This window comes from Glandiceps talaboti, chromosome 9, assembly GCF_964340395.1.
Source record: "Glandiceps talaboti chromosome 9, keGlaTala1.1, whole genome shotgun sequence".
NCBI classification, from domain to species: Eukaryota; Metazoa; Hemichordata; class Enteropneusta; family Spengelidae; genus Glandiceps; species Glandiceps talaboti.
In genome coordinates, this window is record NC_135557.1 from 12,696,039 (window position 1) to 12,713,584 (window position 17,546).

The 17,546-nt window shown below is 35.5% G+C and overlaps 1 protein-coding gene across 4 annotated transcripts in view; it reads right to left on the bottom strand.

Moving 5' to 3' along the window:
* Positions 1-17,546, bottom strand: part of LOC144440172 (uncharacterized) — a 43,762-nt gene that overhangs the window by 6,627 nt on the left and 19,589 nt on the right. For 2 of the 4 annotated variants that reach the window (XM_078129455.1, XM_078129454.1), the window contains exons 2-6: positions 5,256-5,350; positions 4,937-5,008; positions 4,023-4,056; positions 1,084-1,145; positions 542-724 (exon numbers count right to left, since the gene is read on the bottom strand). In XM_078129455.1, the coding sequence (XP_077985581.1) occupies positions 542-724; positions 1,084-1,145; positions 4,023-4,030 (253 nt within the window). In that variant the 5' untranslated portion in view covers positions 4,031-4,056; positions 4,937-5,008; positions 5,256-5,350. The remainder of the gene's footprint in view (positions 1-541; positions 725-1,083; positions 1,146-4,022; positions 4,057-4,936; positions 5,009-5,255; positions 5,351-17,546) is intronic. The other 2 variants (XM_078129456.1, XM_078129453.1) reach the window with 1 other exon arrangement.

Consider the following 17,546-nt stretch of genomic DNA (forward strand, 5'->3'; position numbering starts at 1 on the left):
CACACCACAACTAACAATAAACTCATTTCCTTTTTTATTGACATGTTATGATATTACCGAAATTAATCAATTTGACTGCTCTTTTAAATCGACAACACACAGTCTGTAAAATGCCATTATTTTTCTAATCCTTGCTTTTCGACCACACCAAAATCAATGTAATCCTATTTCTTTTTTATTTCGACCACCAAATATAACCATCGATAGGGGAGCTTTATTTTTACGAATCCTAAAAAACATTAAGAAACAACGATTTATGGGATTCTTATGGTACTGTACAATAGTGGTAGTGGTGGCATGTGGTAGTAGTAGGATTTGTAACCGGTGGCAGCGGTGGGACCAGTCCAAAAAAATAACAAAATAATGAATGAAAATGAGAAAGATGAAAATGACTCAAGCTAAAATGTGAGCATCCCCTAATTTCTCTTTTCTAAAATAAGGCTTTACCCCCGAGGACCGATTTGTAAAAGTGACCCATCTCCCAATTCCCTGCTTGTAATTTCTGAAAGTTCCGGATTCCTTACTAAGGATAATTATTTACCTGAAGTGCAAGTGCCGAAGGCAGCTGGTGACCATGAGTCATCTGCTTGGCAAGTTATAGCAGCCTCGCCAGTCACGGCAATTGCGTTATTACATGTGAGTGTTACTACTACAGCGGCTGCAACCGATGCTGCTGCTGTCCCATCAATTTGTCCATTGGCCGGTACGGCCGGCACAGTGCAGGCTGTGGGTAAAACATAGTAAGTGGGCACATTTAATTATTTTAGAGTTTGGAAATAGCACAGAGCTATAACTAGACTATGTAAATTAGTACGTGTGTGTTAAACGAATTACGTAAGTAAAACAATATCTACATTGGTATGTACATATGTTTAATCCTATGCGCTTATAGAGGCTGCAATGGATTGCATGCCCCAAGGGAGTTGAGAATCATAAAAGGCCGTTGTGCTGTCATTTGATCCGTGCCAGGGGTGATAATTGTGAACGCCTTGAGCTCTCAGGAGGAAACGCGCATTGTAAATCCACATTATTATCCGCATTATTACATACCAAGTTCATTACATACACAAATAGTAACCTTACCTGCCTCTACCTTGTACTGGTTCAGAAGGAAACTGACAAAGAATAATGCAATCCCGATGGAGCTGAAAGGAAACGACAAAACTTAGCATATGCAAATATGTTAAATATATACAAATTATTCATCCAAATGTTTAAGTCGAGTATACGTGCGATTGAACAAGTAACGTACCATAACGATGATTACTGGAAATATATCAAAATGGATTGTTTAGATTCGTCTAGATTAAAATTATAATTAGCTATGGGCTTCAATTTTATTGGCAAGAAACGTAAAACTTCAATCCTATCGTGAAAGCTTTCTGTTAAAACAAGACATTTTGACAAGTTTGCAGTAAATAACCTGAATTTGAATTTCGTCTTCGCTATAGCTAAGGTCAAGGTTTAGTAAGTGTGTCATGAATACTCACCACCAATAACGCAGAATTCATCAATATATGAATGTATGCATGTACAAAGATTTTTTTAAATTGTGAAGTGCTACTGTTTACTACCCTTATCAATATTGATTTATATTTGGAATACATAATAAAGTCCTGAGCTAATTTTTGTAAAAGAAAATATTGTAATTTTGGTGATTACATTCGGTTCTAAATAATTATACCTTTTGATACGAATAAAAACATTCCGCTTCGTCCTCAGACGTATATGAAGTTAGCTGAGTACTTTGTTTCGATGAGTTTGTATAATTTAGCCACGATATTTGAGTGAACGCATAGAGTAAAATTCACCTCCTGTGCTTACATATGTGGAAAAATAGCTGATTTTGGTTGGAAAAGTTGCAGAATATACGTCAGGTGCTATAATTACTGTGATACATTTATGATACTACATCATATGGGAATCTTTTAGCAAATTAAAATTTAATATTACACTAAGGATTACAAAATATAAGACATGTACTATAAACTCCCAATTTTGAACATGGAATAACGGAAAATAAACTCATGAATTCACTATAGGGGTGACATTATTTTTTGTGTTTCTCATTTCTTTTTCATAGCAACATGGGTCCGTCGGTTGATTTACAAAAATTTGAAAAATTGAGAAATCATCTTCAATTTAATGTTTCTCTGCCTCGACTTTTCCTCATATATATTTTCTTTTTATTTGAACAGCCATTTCCCAGATTCTCTACACAACTATTCTCACCCCCTTAGTTGCCTTAGTCTTTTATTACTCATTGTATTGAAAATAAATACACTATCGTATATTAATCGATTTCTAGAAACATATTTGAAGGTCCTTTTGTGTAATTCTTCCTTTTAATCGATGTTTGCAGAAGTCATTTTGAAATACATCGTAATGTACTTAATCAGAAAGTGTCATTGTTTGCCAAGAGTAGTTATAAAGCATACGCTTTAGTACATATTGACAGGCGAAAGTAATTTTTCAAAGTTGTATTGAAACATATTGTTAAAATGTATTTTTTTTTGTCAGTTGAGAATTTATTTCCATTATGCCGCGCTAAAACATAAGGTGCAATACATGTAAAGTGTTTCATTTTTGAAATTAATTTTGAAAAATTGAGTTGAAAAATATTTGAGTAATTTATAGGCGATCGTTTGAACATTTGTAATATTATAGTACATATAATTTTCATATTGTAGTACAGATAATTTGCATATACACCGAATTTCGTTTATGGCTAAAATAGAAAGAGCTCAGAGAAGGATCATACACCTGACGACATCAGACCGTGGACAAACATAACCTGTTAAAACAGGGAAAGTAAACAAATGCATTGGATTAACTTCACTTGACACAACATGTTGGAATAGCGGAGACTTAAATTACATCATTTGATAAGAACAGTTGAATGACCTCTTTACATAATAGTTCACATTGATTCACAAAAAAAATAGAAGTTTCCCTGGTATTGCATGTACTCATAAAGAAGCCATAAATTGTTCTGATTAAACTATGAAATGTAATACAAGCCTCTGCTGTTCCAGCCTGCTGTGCCAAGTGTTACAAATCCTAATCATGTGTTTACTTTCCCTGTTTGTATCAGGCTCCGTTTGTCACCGGTCTGATGTCAACAGTTGTACTTAATCCCAGCAATGATCATCGGTATTAGAGCAACTTCTGCCATATTGTAAAACCACCAATCATAAAGTTTACACCGAAACCTCTAAACAATTAAATACTTATACGAGACGAATTTCACTACAGAAAGAAATATACTCGACCAAGCAAGGAAGGTTTAGAGTAGAATGAGTTGGACATTTTTAATTGTTAGGTCGCTCCTCAACCCAATGGAAATATTCAAATATATATATATATATATTTTTTAAACCGTGTTGTTCCGATTACGCTCAATTTTAGAATAGATGGGGTAGGTAGATGTTTTATTTAATTTCATTATTTTTTTTATGTGAGGTGTCTACTTCAGGTAGTTATTTTTCTGTTATATTCCAAATGATCTCTGTGTTATTGGTTGCCTCTCATCAGATGTACAGCCATTAAAGATTGATAGAACAGTTTCATATTGTCTTTTTAGGTTGATGCCAGTTTTCACTATTTCTGGCGAGACTTCACAATTTTCGCGATTTTATTATTTTGTTCTAGAATATGTACAAAGGGTCGGCCGTGAAAAACTAGGTGGGGTCAAAACGGAACAAAACAAATTCTAGGCCTAACCATGATTGTGACTGAGCGTTTTGTTTACAACCTCGTTTTTGAGAAATGACGTCAGATTAATCACAACCACGATTGTGCAAATCAAACGCGCTCCTGGTCTCAGTGCAGTGCACTCTCGGGACTAGTGTCGTTTTCATCTGCCGAAGAGGGCGTCAACTTCTGCATACGGTCGGCAGTGAAAAACTTGATGGGGTCGGGTAACCTGACCCAAACAATTTTTGTCTTTAGGCCTTACAAATTAACCAAACAATTATATGACACAACCTGCATACAAACAGTTATGGAAAGGAAACGCTTACCTTTTCATGTTGTTTTCGTCTTTTTTGAATTCAACTGAAATTGAAACAGAAAAATCCAAAATTAAAACCTGAAATCATTTTCTACAATAATTTCCACAAGCAATAAATTACACTTTTTTAAACAGATATGTTACTTGGGTACAGACCAGTGTCTTACGTTTTAGTTTTAAGTTGCCAAAAATAGGTCTGAAGGAGTTGTACGTTGTAGTACGATTTCACTGAAATGACTATATACCGAAAGAACTTGTATTTCAGAATTACTACCAAACAACAGAGACTATACACTTTCAATTAGGCGGCAGGATGATTCTACATCTCGCAGTGTTCCTCCTTTTGTTACAAATTTCATAAGACAAAATACAGACACACTGATGGTGAGCACGCATATAAAATGTTACACTTGGGATTCATTTGTGTTGGAAGTGGGATAAAAATGTATATTTTAGATGCTTGCGCGCTAAACTATTCAAATAAACAGTTGCTGAAGAGGTCACTATTCCTTACGAATAACCAAAGAAATATTTGTCGACAAGAAGAGCGATGAAACGGAAACTGAGAAGGCACGCGGTACAGAGGGGTGGGGGAGAAAAACTCTAACAGGATTTACAGCTGCGGTAAAAACATAAGTAAGAGATGAGTGGAAAAGGATAAATTAATACGAAAAACAAGTCGATATTGCTCTGGTATTAGCACAGTAGTTACGAGACACATATTGAACACCCGTGCTACAAATTTCGATTTCAAAGCTGATCATATATGTGAGACGTCAATGATGACAAAAAATTATTCGTCAAAATCAAGCAAAAAATAAGAAGTGGTCGCCTTCCTAATGTAAAATTTGGCTGCATTTTACATCGGAGAAAATTTTGTCGAAATAAAGCGCACATGAAATTTGAACATATTTTCATGCTTACCTGGTTTCAACAATATCAAACAGCCACTGACGCCGATGGAGTGTTACTGATGGTGTTGCCTGAACACTGGGACTGAAATACAGTAAGGGAGTGACGAAATGCAAATTAGATTTACAGTCCGACTGTATAATTGGTCAAAACTAGCATTGAGATGTTAATTCTTTTTGAATTCGGTAATTTCATTGGTGAAAACATAACTATCATTGACATTCAAATATCATATTTGTTTTCGATGGAATCATGATTTGTTTATAGTTACGAATATGTCGTTGTTAACAACAAAATGGATAAATGATGTACGCATCCATAGAGTACTTGCCCAGGGTTCACTCCAGGGAATTGGTTACAATTGGCCATGCACACAAGACATGAGTAATGCTATTTTTTTTTCATCAATGTTCTTTCGCGTTGTTCCTTAAAGAAAAAACCCAACAAATTAAAGTAGTTGTTAATAATGAATAATCCAAAATGAATGTCCATTTCTCAACAGCTGTGCTACTTTCCTAGCAACCATATGCATTGCTACATTTTTCTCATGAAATATTTACGGCTATGGAAACTCTGTGTTGTCAATGAAAGGGCGTGAATCAAATTCTTCACAATAAGTGTTTGTTTAGTTCTCTTCCTTAGTGAGTCAGGAGATGTAATGTAATATATGTGTGTAAAGGATTCGACCACTCGTGCCAAGACGGTGTTTGTCGTCAAGGCAACCATGTTACACTCAAATTTATTTCACTGGGGTTCATGAAAAGGTATTTCTACCAACGGATCGTTTACTCATTTTTTCAAATAAATTCTTCCCGAGGGCAATTACATTTCCACCTTACCAGATGGGTATTTTTCATTCCGTAAGAGAAGGCTATGCGTCTGTCTGTCTGTCTGTCTGTCTGTCTGTCTGTCTGTTTCTTTCTTTCTCACCGTGTTTGTCTGTGTATGTCTTTGTGTGTCTGTGTCTGTGTCTCTAGCTGTCTTTCTGTCTGTCTGTCTGTCTGTCTGTCTGTATGTCTGTCTGTCTGTCTGTAGACATGATATCTAAAAACAAGTACTGCATTAATTCTAATGAAACTTGCTCCAATTTTGCATTGTCCTTAAATGTCAAGAACTCCTTCAAATCGGTAAGCATCAAATGAATATCAATGAAACATGTGCATAATTAACGATTTCCAGTAATTAGACTATATCTTAAAAATACAACATTCAAATTCTGTCTAATCCCGTACGTACTCTAACGATACCAACACTTATGTGTTATGGAAAGCTTAAGGATTACCATTTAGTTTACATAACTAATGATTTTTGGTAATTATGAAATACGTTAAGAATACAAGCTTCAAATTTCATATAATTACAGGACATGCAGATTAATGATAGCACTGGACACGTGTACTTTAAATCATGTTGATACAGCTTGTTACTTTGAATAAGGTATTTGCATAATTAATGATTTTGGTAATTAGGCTTTATCTGAAGAATACAAGCTTGACAATAATAACGCATTAGATATCATGCCTCGGGTAGCTATACATGTATTTGAAGAGTGAGTGAGTGAGTGAGTGAGTGAGTGAGTGAGTGAGTGAGTGAGTGAATGTGCTCCCTGTAACGTAGTGGTTAGCACACAGTATTATCAGTCGGTAGGTCACGGGTTTGAATCCCACTGGAAACAGGGGATTTTTCTGTGACCGACCCAAACCCAAGGTGAGTGTTCTACAGACTCAATGGGTAGGCTGTATCACTCAGTCGGGTTTCACTCACAAGAGGAGTGCGAATTTTGGGGGACTCCTGGAGTTATGACTCAAAAGTCGGGGACGATTACTCACACGGAGCCCGCGGGTGCTATGTTTGCCTGGCCTGGGCGACTCTTGGATAGTCTGTGGACTGACCTTGACAGTTCCACAGCAACGTAGAATAGAGCGTGTAGTATAGCCCTGTCATGTAGTCCCAAACCCGAATGGTTCTCCCTAGCATTTGTGTGTGTTTGTTTGTATGTATGTGTCTGCATAACAGAAAAATCGCTGGGAGGAATTCGCAGCACAATTTTAATTTTAAAAAAGTGAGTGAGTGAGTGTGTGTGTGTGTGTGTGTGTGTGTGTGTGTGTGTGTGTGAGTGAGTGAGTGAGTGAGTGAGTGAGTGAGTGAGTGAGTGAGTGAGTGAGTAAATATTGGCAGTATGTGTTGTTGCTTTCCTAGTTCAGATTATCAACGGATAAACGTTTGAAATTTCCCTATTTTAATTAAATATAGTATCTGATGTTCGATGAAAGATTTTTCAACCGTGACTGGCCTTTAATGCGTTTGTATAATTACAATTCAGACTTGTTGTATTCTTTTAAACAATCTTATATTAGTTGGCACATGTTGTTGGGTTCTTCAAGATTCGCTGGTAAAGTAATTCAAAAGCCTCTCTCTACCATAGTGTTGGCCTTTGTTCGTGGTACAATATTTCACATAGATGCTATTTACTGTTTATCTGGGTTGGGCAGAATTAAATGGCGTTTGAGATGTCCAGCGAAGCTCGTTAATCTTGTCAATAGAAGTAGATCCTGTCAATAGTGCTATTTCCGTCGTCAGAGTTGTTTATCGTGGGAAAGGTCTGTTTTCGTCTTAATAGTATTCACAAATTGTTCACTTCAGAACTCAACATACAGTGATATCTATTCACTGGTTGAGGTATGACGTCAAGACACAGGTTCCAAACTACCAAATTCCTTGAGGTCGTTCTGGATGAATGTCTAAACCTCGGAGTAACCTCTGACCTCCTATATAATGGTGCAGGAAGTGCTTTAGGGGCAGTGATTTTAAAAATTCATCGATTTAGGGGATTTCGTTATATACTACATTTTAACCCGTATTTTCTGCCAAGTCGTGTCTACTGTGATAGTATCAGGGCTTCCATTGTTTCAAAACTTGTGGTTCTGTTCAAAATAGCACCATTCGTTAGTTTGTGAGGTTACATAAGTTTGCACCTAAGTTGGTCATGAATGGAGATATTGTATGAGGCAACTCAGATCTTTGCCTGAAACTTCACGTCATACGATTTCTAAAGTAGGTTAACCCTTTAAGAACTTGGCTTCTAGCAACCATGTGTAATTAGGGTATAAGGTAAAATAGGGTATTATGCTTTATTTAAAAGGTTAAACAAGCTACCAGTTTTCAGGGATTACAAAATCAGTGTTTCTGTGGGACTTTACATTATTTCGTGCATCTAGACCCTGGGGCCATGATGTGTTTAAGATTTTTTCAGTGTTTGGCTTGGAGCACTAGTTGGGAAATAGTTCACTTTTAAAAGCTTGTGATAAAGAAAATGACATATTTGGGTTTATATCCTGGGCAGAAAACTTCACAATACAATGGCTCAAATTAGATTATAGAGTATTAACCCACTAAAATTTGAAACTGGTGGATTTTGAGGTGTTGAAGTCGAAGACAGGAACTGTGAGTTTTTGTGAAATTTAAGTACACGTTTTGTTTTCTTGTAGGCCTTAGTAGACCTTAGGAAATTTCAAAAATAACTTTGTTAGTTTCGTCTCTTGTATGCAAGGGGACTAGATGTGTCTCTTTCTCTGTATATTCTATGAGGGGTCAAAATGATTCGCTCTTATTGGCAAATATACATACCCTATAGTATTTATTCTAGCAACCTATTTGTTGTTTGTGCAAAACAACCAATACTGTCATTTGGAGGGTAAGATAATAGTAAACCAACATATAATGTCTCGTGTGCGCTTTTGATAAATGGTATGGTATATAAAGATGCTTTTAAATTACTCAGTAAATTATCTTCATCCTAGGTAGTTCCATTGTTAATTATCACTAAGTAAAATTTAATGAACATATTCAGTGACAAATTCCATAAAGGTGTTTTTATTACACAACAATATATGAGTCACAGTCGATTATTACTCTGTACCGTTTCATATGTATGTATGTATGTATGTATGTATGTATGTATGTACGTACGTACGTACGCACGCACGCACACACGCATGTACGTATGTACGTATATATGTACGTATGTACGTACGTATGTATGTATGTATGTATGTATGTATGTATGTATGTATGTGTATGTATGTATGTATGTATGTATGTATGTATGTATGTATGTATGTATGTAAATATACTCTTTCAATGAATGTACTACCAAAGTGGGGAAGGTATAAGTTTCACTTAGGCTTGACGATTTTCATATGTCTCACTCAACGTGTTTTGCTGTGAATTAAACAATCAAAATGCAGGCACTGGTAGCACTTTATTTCACTGTAAACACAAATAAATAGATCTGTATTTAAATGTCCCTTGTTTCATCGGATGTTAATGCTAAATTGTATTTACAGTGAGATAAAATGTATCATTTTGAATGCTCCTGCTATCATTGTCTGTATTTTGTCATTCGTACCCAAATAGTTAACATTTGAAAATCCAAGATGGCGGCGATTTCCAAGATGGCCGCCGAATCACAAAAAAAACTTTTGGCTTATTGACTGACATAGTTTATACTTTAAATTGACCTTTGAGTCAATGTATTTATTTTTAAACATGATAAAACCAGTTTTGTAAGGTTTGGCCTGCGTCTCAGTCATCGTTTTTTTTCTCATTTGCTGTAAGCAATAGTTTAAATAAGCCATTTTCCCACTACGGATTATGGTAACTTGGAAAACTAGTGTGTTTAAGCAGATTATATTATTATTTTGTAAAAAGCTTTCTGTGAGATTCCAAAATCATCTTGTCTCCAAAATGAAACACTATAATAGTTATTCTGGCTTGGTAGTAGAGCTGACGATATATTCAGATATAAGCTACATAAATTTGTTAAACTTAGAGTGGCACGAATGTAGGGGATTGAGCAAACAAACAATGTGCGTCAGTACCGACCATGTCAATGGATAGTCTATGACTGTGGACAAAGAAAATCGACACTGGTTTTGAATTCTATGTCTTCTTTGATGAAAATGAGGAGTGTTTCTCATTCCCTATTAACTTGTGAAACGACCTTAATTCACAAGACTGTTTGCATGGTTCAGTCAATAACGCCGTCTGCCTGCGTTGACCTCCTTATTAAACGCTGACATTTTAAGACAGCGGGTACATATGTTTTAAAAAAATACAAAGACGTTTTAAACCAGTTTCTGGTTTAGAGCAAAAATGTGCCAGCCTAGAACTAGTTCAGAAAATATTTTACTTTTAAAAACTTGTGAGAAAGAAAATTGTCTATTAGGGGAAATATCCCGTGAAGTACGCTTTACAATCATGGCTCTATTAAGATTGAGTACTAACCCACTAAAATTTAGAATTGGTGGATTGTGAAGTGTTGAAGTCGTAAAGACAGAAAATGTGAGTTTTTGCGAAATTTGAGTACACTTTTTTGTTTTCTTGGAGGCTATAGTAGACCTTAGGAAATTTTAAGAACAACTTTGTATGCTTCTGAGGAGGCTGGGTGTGTCTCTTTCTCGGTATACTCTATGATTCGCTATCAATTGGCAATATACATACCCTATAGTGTCTATTGAATTATTCTAGCAACCTATTTGTTGTTTGTGCAAAACAACCAACACAGTGACTGTCGTTTGGAGGGTAAGATAATAGTAAACCAACTGAAATATCTCTCATGCAAATTACATAGTGAATAAAGAAATGTTTTTACTCAGTAAACGGTCTTCACCTTAGTTAGTTGCTGCTTGGTAGTTAATTACCATGTAGTAAAATGAACGTATTCAGTGACTAATTTGATGAATATCATGTTAGAAACACAACCCCGTGTAAGTCGTCTACTGTTGAGATGACCATTATTGGGATACTACGAATCAACCGTTGGCTACTCATGGGGAACAGCGTGATTCGATGTATGTATGTATGTATGTATGTATGTATGTATGTATGTATGTATGTATGTATGTGTGTGTGTGTGTGTGTGTGTATGTAGGTAGGTAGGTAGGTAGGTAGGTAGGTAGGTAGGTAGGTAGGTAGGTATGTATGTATGTATGTATGTATGTGTGGGTATGTATGTATGTATGTATGTATGTATGTATGTATGTATGTATGCATCTGTATGTATGTATGTATGTATGTATGTATGTATGTATGTATGTATGTATGTATGCATGCATGCATGCATGTATGTATGTATTTGTGTGTATGCATGTATGTATGTATGTATGTGTGTGTATGTATGCATGCATTTATGCATGTCAGTGTGTATGCGTTAGAGCATTTTATTTCACTGTAACCACAAGTAAACAGTTCTGTGTTTAATTCTTCCTTGTTTCATCGTATGTTGATGCTAATTTGTGTTTACAGTGAGAAAATATATATCATTCGCGGTATTAGTGTCTATATTTTGTAATTCGTACCCAAATAGTTCAGCGGATAACATTTGGATATTGTTCAAATTGTAATACAAGCATGAAACTTTTTTAAGTTAGGTATGTGTTACATTCGTCCGACTGGACATTTGAAAATCCAAGATGGCGGCGATTTCCAAGATGGCCGCCGAATCACAATCAGTACGGACCACAGAAATATGTCTATGACTGTGGACAAAGAAAATCGACACTGGTTTTGAATACTATGTCTTCTTTGATGAAAATGAGGATTGTTTCTCATTCCCTATTAACTTGTGAAACGACCTCAATTCACTAGACTGTTTGCATGGTTCAGTCAATAACGCCGTCTGCCTGCGTTGACCTCCTTCTTAAACGCTGACATTTTAAGACAGCGGGTACATATGTTTTAAAAAAATACAAAGAAGTTTTAAACCAGTTTCTGGTTTAGAGCAAAAATGTGCCAGCCTAAAACTAGTTCAGAAAATATTTTACTTTTAAAAACTTGTGGGAGAGAAAATTGTCTATTAGGGGAAATATCCCGTGAAGCACGCTTTACAATCATGGCTCTATTCAGATTGAGTACTAACCCACTAAAATTTAGAATTGGTGGATTGTGAAGTGTTGAAGTCGTAAAGACAGAAAATGTGAGTTTTTGCGAAATTTGAGTACACTTTTTTGTTTTCTTGGAGGCTATATTACACCTAAGGAAATTTTAAGAACAACTTTGTATGCTTCTGAGGAGGCTGGGTGTGTCTCTTTCTCGGTATAATCTATGAGGGGGTCAACATAATTCGCTATCAATTGGCAATATACATACCCTATAGTGTCTATTGAATTATTCTAGCAACCTATTTGTTGTTTGTGCAAAACAACCAACACAGTGACTGTCGTTTGGAGGGTAAGATAATAGTAAACCAGCTGAAATATCTCTCATGCAAATTACATGGTAAAAAAAGAAATGCTTTTACTCAGTAAACGGTCTTCACCTTAGTTAGTTCCTGCTTGGTGGTTAATTATCATTTAGTAAAATGAACGTATTCAGTGACTTATTTTATCAATATAATGTTAGAAACATAACCCCGTGTAAGTCGTCTACTGTTAAGATCATAATTGGGATACTACTAAGCTACGAATCAACCATTAGCTACTCATGGGGAACAGCGTGATTCGATGTATGTATGTATGTATGTATGTATGTATGTATGTATGTATGTACATGTTTTTTTGTATGTATGTATGTGTGTGTGCATGCATGTATGTATGTATGTATGTATGTATGTATGTATGTATGTATGTATGTATGTATGCATGCATGCATGCATGCATGCATGCATGCATGTATGTATGTATGTATGTATGTATGTATGTATGTATGTATGTATGTATGTATGTATGCATGTCAGTGTGTATGCATGAGAGAATTTTATTTCACTGTAAACACAACTAAACAGTTCTGTGTTTAAATCTTCCTTGTTTCATCGTATGTTGATGCTAATTTGTGTTTACAGTGAGAAAAAATATATCATTCGCAGTATTTTTTTAGTGTCTATATTTTGTAATTCGTACCCAAATAGTTCAGCTGATAACATGGGGATATTGTTCAAATTGTAATACAAACATGAAACAGTTTTAAGTTAGGTATGTGTGACATTCGTCCGACTGTACATTTGAAAATCCAAGATGGCGGCGATTTCGAAGATGGCCGCCGAATCACAAACAAAATATTTATGTTTTATTGACTGACATATTTTTTAAATTGACCTTTGAGTCAATGTATTTGTTTTTAAACATGATTCATACGTTTGGTGCCAAAAAATGTAAATATTCTACACGTTCAAAGTCTAATTATTTCAGATCAGAAGATTCTATAAATGTTTTCAAAATATTCCAACTTGTTTTACCCCAGAGTTTAAATACATGTATTTTAAGAAGGAAAATTCTCTACATTTGAGAATTTAGTACAAGGTTTCAATAGTGTACCAAGAGAGATGAAATCATAGACCAACTAAGTAATTTTTTAAAATAAAGATTCTAGAAGGTCAATGATTCTAGGGTTTCTGAAGAGAAATGCTGATTTAAAGAATTTCTTTGAAGCAGATCTTTTATTTATATTTCCTGTTGCAAAGAATGTGTATGTATGTATGTATGTATGTATGTATGTATGTATGTATGTGTGTGTGTGTGTGTATGTATGTATGTATGTATGTATGCATGTATGTATGTATGTATGTATGTATGTATGCATGTATGCATGTATGCATACAGGCAGGCAGGTGTGTGTTTGTGTATGTGTATATATGTATGTATGTATGTATGTATGTATGCAAGTGTGCATGTGTGCATGTATGCATACAGGCAGGCAGGTGTGTGTTTGTGTGTGTGTGTGTGTGTGTGTGTGTATGTATATATGTATATATGCATGCATGCATGCATGCATGCATGTATGTATGTATGCATGTATGTATGTATGTATGTATGTGTGTGTGTGTGTGTGTGTATGCATGTGGGTAGGTAGGTATGTATACTCTTTCAGTGAGTGTACTAGTATAAGTTTCACTTAGGCTATTTTTATATGTCTGACAAAACGTGTTGTGTAGTGAATAACACAAACAAAATACAGGCACTGATAACTGGTACATGCAATGCTACATTTTATTTCACTGTAACCACAAGTAAACAGTTCTGTGTTTACATTTTCCTTGTTTCATTTGTGTTTACAGTGAGCTAAAATGTATCATTTTGAATGCTCCTGGTATCATTGTCTGTATTTTGTAAATCATACCCAAATAGTTCAGCTGATAACATGGGGGTATTGTTCAAATTGTAATACAAGCATGAAACTGTTTTAAGTTGGGTATGTCTTACATTCATCCGACTGCACATTTGAAAATCCAAGATGGCGGAGATTTTCCAAGATGGCCGCCGAATCGTAAAAAAAATTATTTGGCTTATAGTTTGTACTTTAAATTGACCTTTGAGTCAGTGTATTTGTTTTTAATCATGATAAAAACGATTTTTTAAGGTTTGGCCTTCTCATTTGTCGTTTTTTTTCTCATTTGCTGTAAGCAATAGTTTAAATAATTAAAATAGCAGCCATTTTCACACTACGGATTATGGTAACTTGGGAAACTGTTGTGTTAAGCAGATTATATTATTATTTGTAAAAGCATTCAGTGAGATGTGAAATCATCGTGTCGCCTAAGCGAAACACTATAGTTATTCTGGTTTTGGTAGTAAAGCTGATGATATATTCAAATATAAGCTACATCAATTTGTTAAACTTAGAGTGGCACAAATACAGGGGATTGAGCAAACAAACAATGTGCGTCAGTACGGACCATGTCAATGGTGAGTCTATGACCGTGGACAAAGAAAATCGGCACTGGTTTTGAATTCTATGTCTTCTTTGATGAAAATGAGGAGTGTTTCTCATTCCCTATTAACCTGTGAAACGACCTCAATTCACTAGACTGTTTGCATGGTTCAGTCAATAACGCCGTCTGCCTGCGTTGACCTCCTTAACTCTGACATTTTACGACAGCGAGTACATATGTTTTTAAAAAAATACAAAGAAGTTTTAGACAATTAGACCTCGTGATCCTGACTAATGGCCAGAGTACATGCGTATTGAAAAATTGTTCACTAATATTTCTTTTCGTTGTCAAGAAAAATAAGAGCGACTTAAGGGGACCTTGTCACTGCAAGATGTTAGACGAGTAGTGACAAACCCTTAGGTTATGAGTATTTTCCGGCTGAATGAAATAAATATTGGGAAATAATATATGATTATATTATACCTCCGCAATCATAATTTATGCAAAAATACGATTTTGATCACTTATCCTTGTAATAATTGGTATATTTTCACGATAATCGAAATCATAAGACCTGAAATAAAACGTGTTCTATGTAGACAAAATCTTCACGTTAATAAAATTGCTACATTGTATCGTCTAGCTAGTGAAATATCCCAACAAAAATCATATCGACATTTCGATTCCTTATCGTCTGGCACGACAGAAATTGAAATACAATTGTTGCGTATAGGTCAATGGGCTATTTAAAAATATTATCACAATGAACGAGCTGATGTTATGATTCCCTCCACATTTACTATTCTCTAATTTGGACTGTAGGATCCGGAGTTGACCATTGTTCAATGATTGATAACTTTGTTTAAGAATATTTTTAATGGGAAATAACATGTTTGCAATTTAGGGTACATTTAAGACAACGTAATGCAAACAAACCATTAACGTCAGCTGTATATTACAAAAATGCCACGTGATCACTTTACAAAATTAATAGCAAAGAAGGTTGCATGCATGCAACGATGAATAATTTTTAAAGTGGATATTATTCAAATACATGTAACTGCCAACGTATGAAGGTAGTAAATATGACGCCCTGTAGCAATTGTTTCTTAAATACGAGAATGGTTTCATAGTTGTGTCTACATATATATATATATTGTATTTCCAGTGAGGAACACAGAATTTTGAAACGCCCCAAAACAGTTTTTAACGTTTTCACTTTTAAACTCTTTGAAACACACAAAGGCGGAAATGACTTTTATGCCATTCCCCGCTAGGAGTTCCATGTCTAGACATGTCGGTATGCGTCAGGACTTAACTACACCACCAAATTAAAGGTTGGATCGAACACATATAAACGATAAGTTCTGTAATATAGGGAGCGTCGACTGTCAAAGATTTCATTGCATTTTTCACAGTGGCACGACACGAGTGTACGGGGAGAACATGACCAGGTACTTGTCCCTTGCGATACTGTCATTGTAGATAATTCCCCAGTTTATTACCATACGTACAGCTGGACATTTATAATTAGTTCACATTGCATGCGTCCAACCTACTCACAGGATTTTGACCAACTGTATTTTTTCTAGCCGTGACAATTTACCGATAGACATATATGTATACAGTGCAGTCAACGATATCGCACGGCATGATACACATGAATTTTAATACGAATACATTTACAAATGTACGGATTAGTGTCATAACGACTCCAGTTACAAACATGCGATTTTTAGGAAATGGCCAAACACATTTTGTCGCCACTAGGCCGTTATGACGCTAAGTCAAATTTAAATTCAGCTTGGTAAGGAAATTGTTGAGTTGTATGCGCCAGCTAACGCCGTCTAGTATATGGGAGGCCAAATAATGGGAATTAATCTATGCAAAGCCTTCACACAAGTTCACTGTGGTGGCAGTAATGGCAAACAACCAATGCCTTTAAATTCGTCGGTGTGATGGAATTGAGTCTTTACCATGTTTATTATGGGACCAGTGACATTTTCGCCTCCGACAGCAGTTTAGCCAGTCTTGAAATATTTCAATGGGGGTCATGAAAGGAAATTGATGGAGGGCCCCATTTATAGTAAACGCAAACAGGGAATGGTGAAATTGTATGCAACAAGTCTGACTTGATTCTCCTGTATTTGATATGTTCGTCGCAGCATATGTGTATACTGATGATGAGATTTCCCTTGAGTCAGGTGATAAAATGTAGCAATGTTTGTATGAATTTTATTGCGCTAAACAACGTTTTGTTTCATGTTTTGTCATCTTCATAGTAACGTGAGGATTTAGTGAAGACATCATGATACATAAATTTGTAATGGGAGTGACACATATATCTCACTGATTTACATATTTACAAATTAAGTTTAATGAATTGGTGGACATACTAATCACTGGTAACATAGAATTATATCAATCTGACAATTAAACAACGAGTCAAAGGGAGTACAGGGGTCAATTTTCAACTGAGCTTTTCATTTCTTTCATCTGATCAATGATGTATGTGGGTTAAATGTGTTTTAAAGCATGCTCACTAAGCACCGGACGTGATGACATAGTATCATGGATGTTGGACCCTATTCAATAAAGTATATGGACACTAAAACAGACCATTGGGCGTGGTGAGAATATCATCAAGGATGTTGATTGTCGTGGCCCTAGCTATTCAATGTTAAAGTGTATACGTATGGTCTCTATAAACAGTTCTACTTTATATATAGTTGCCTTGACAACAATTCAAGTATTTTCAATTGCTTTCAGCTAATAAATGACGTCTATTCAAGTTTCGTCGCACGGTCTTTATAAATACCTGTATTTACACCTGATCAAATATAGTCTTGATGCCAACGCGGTCTCTACTCTAAACCATGTCTGGTTAATACCGACTCAATCAGCATAGAAAATTGTTCATTCTATCAGTGAACCCCAACTGTTATAGTGATGTAAGCAGTGTACCAAGTAGCATCC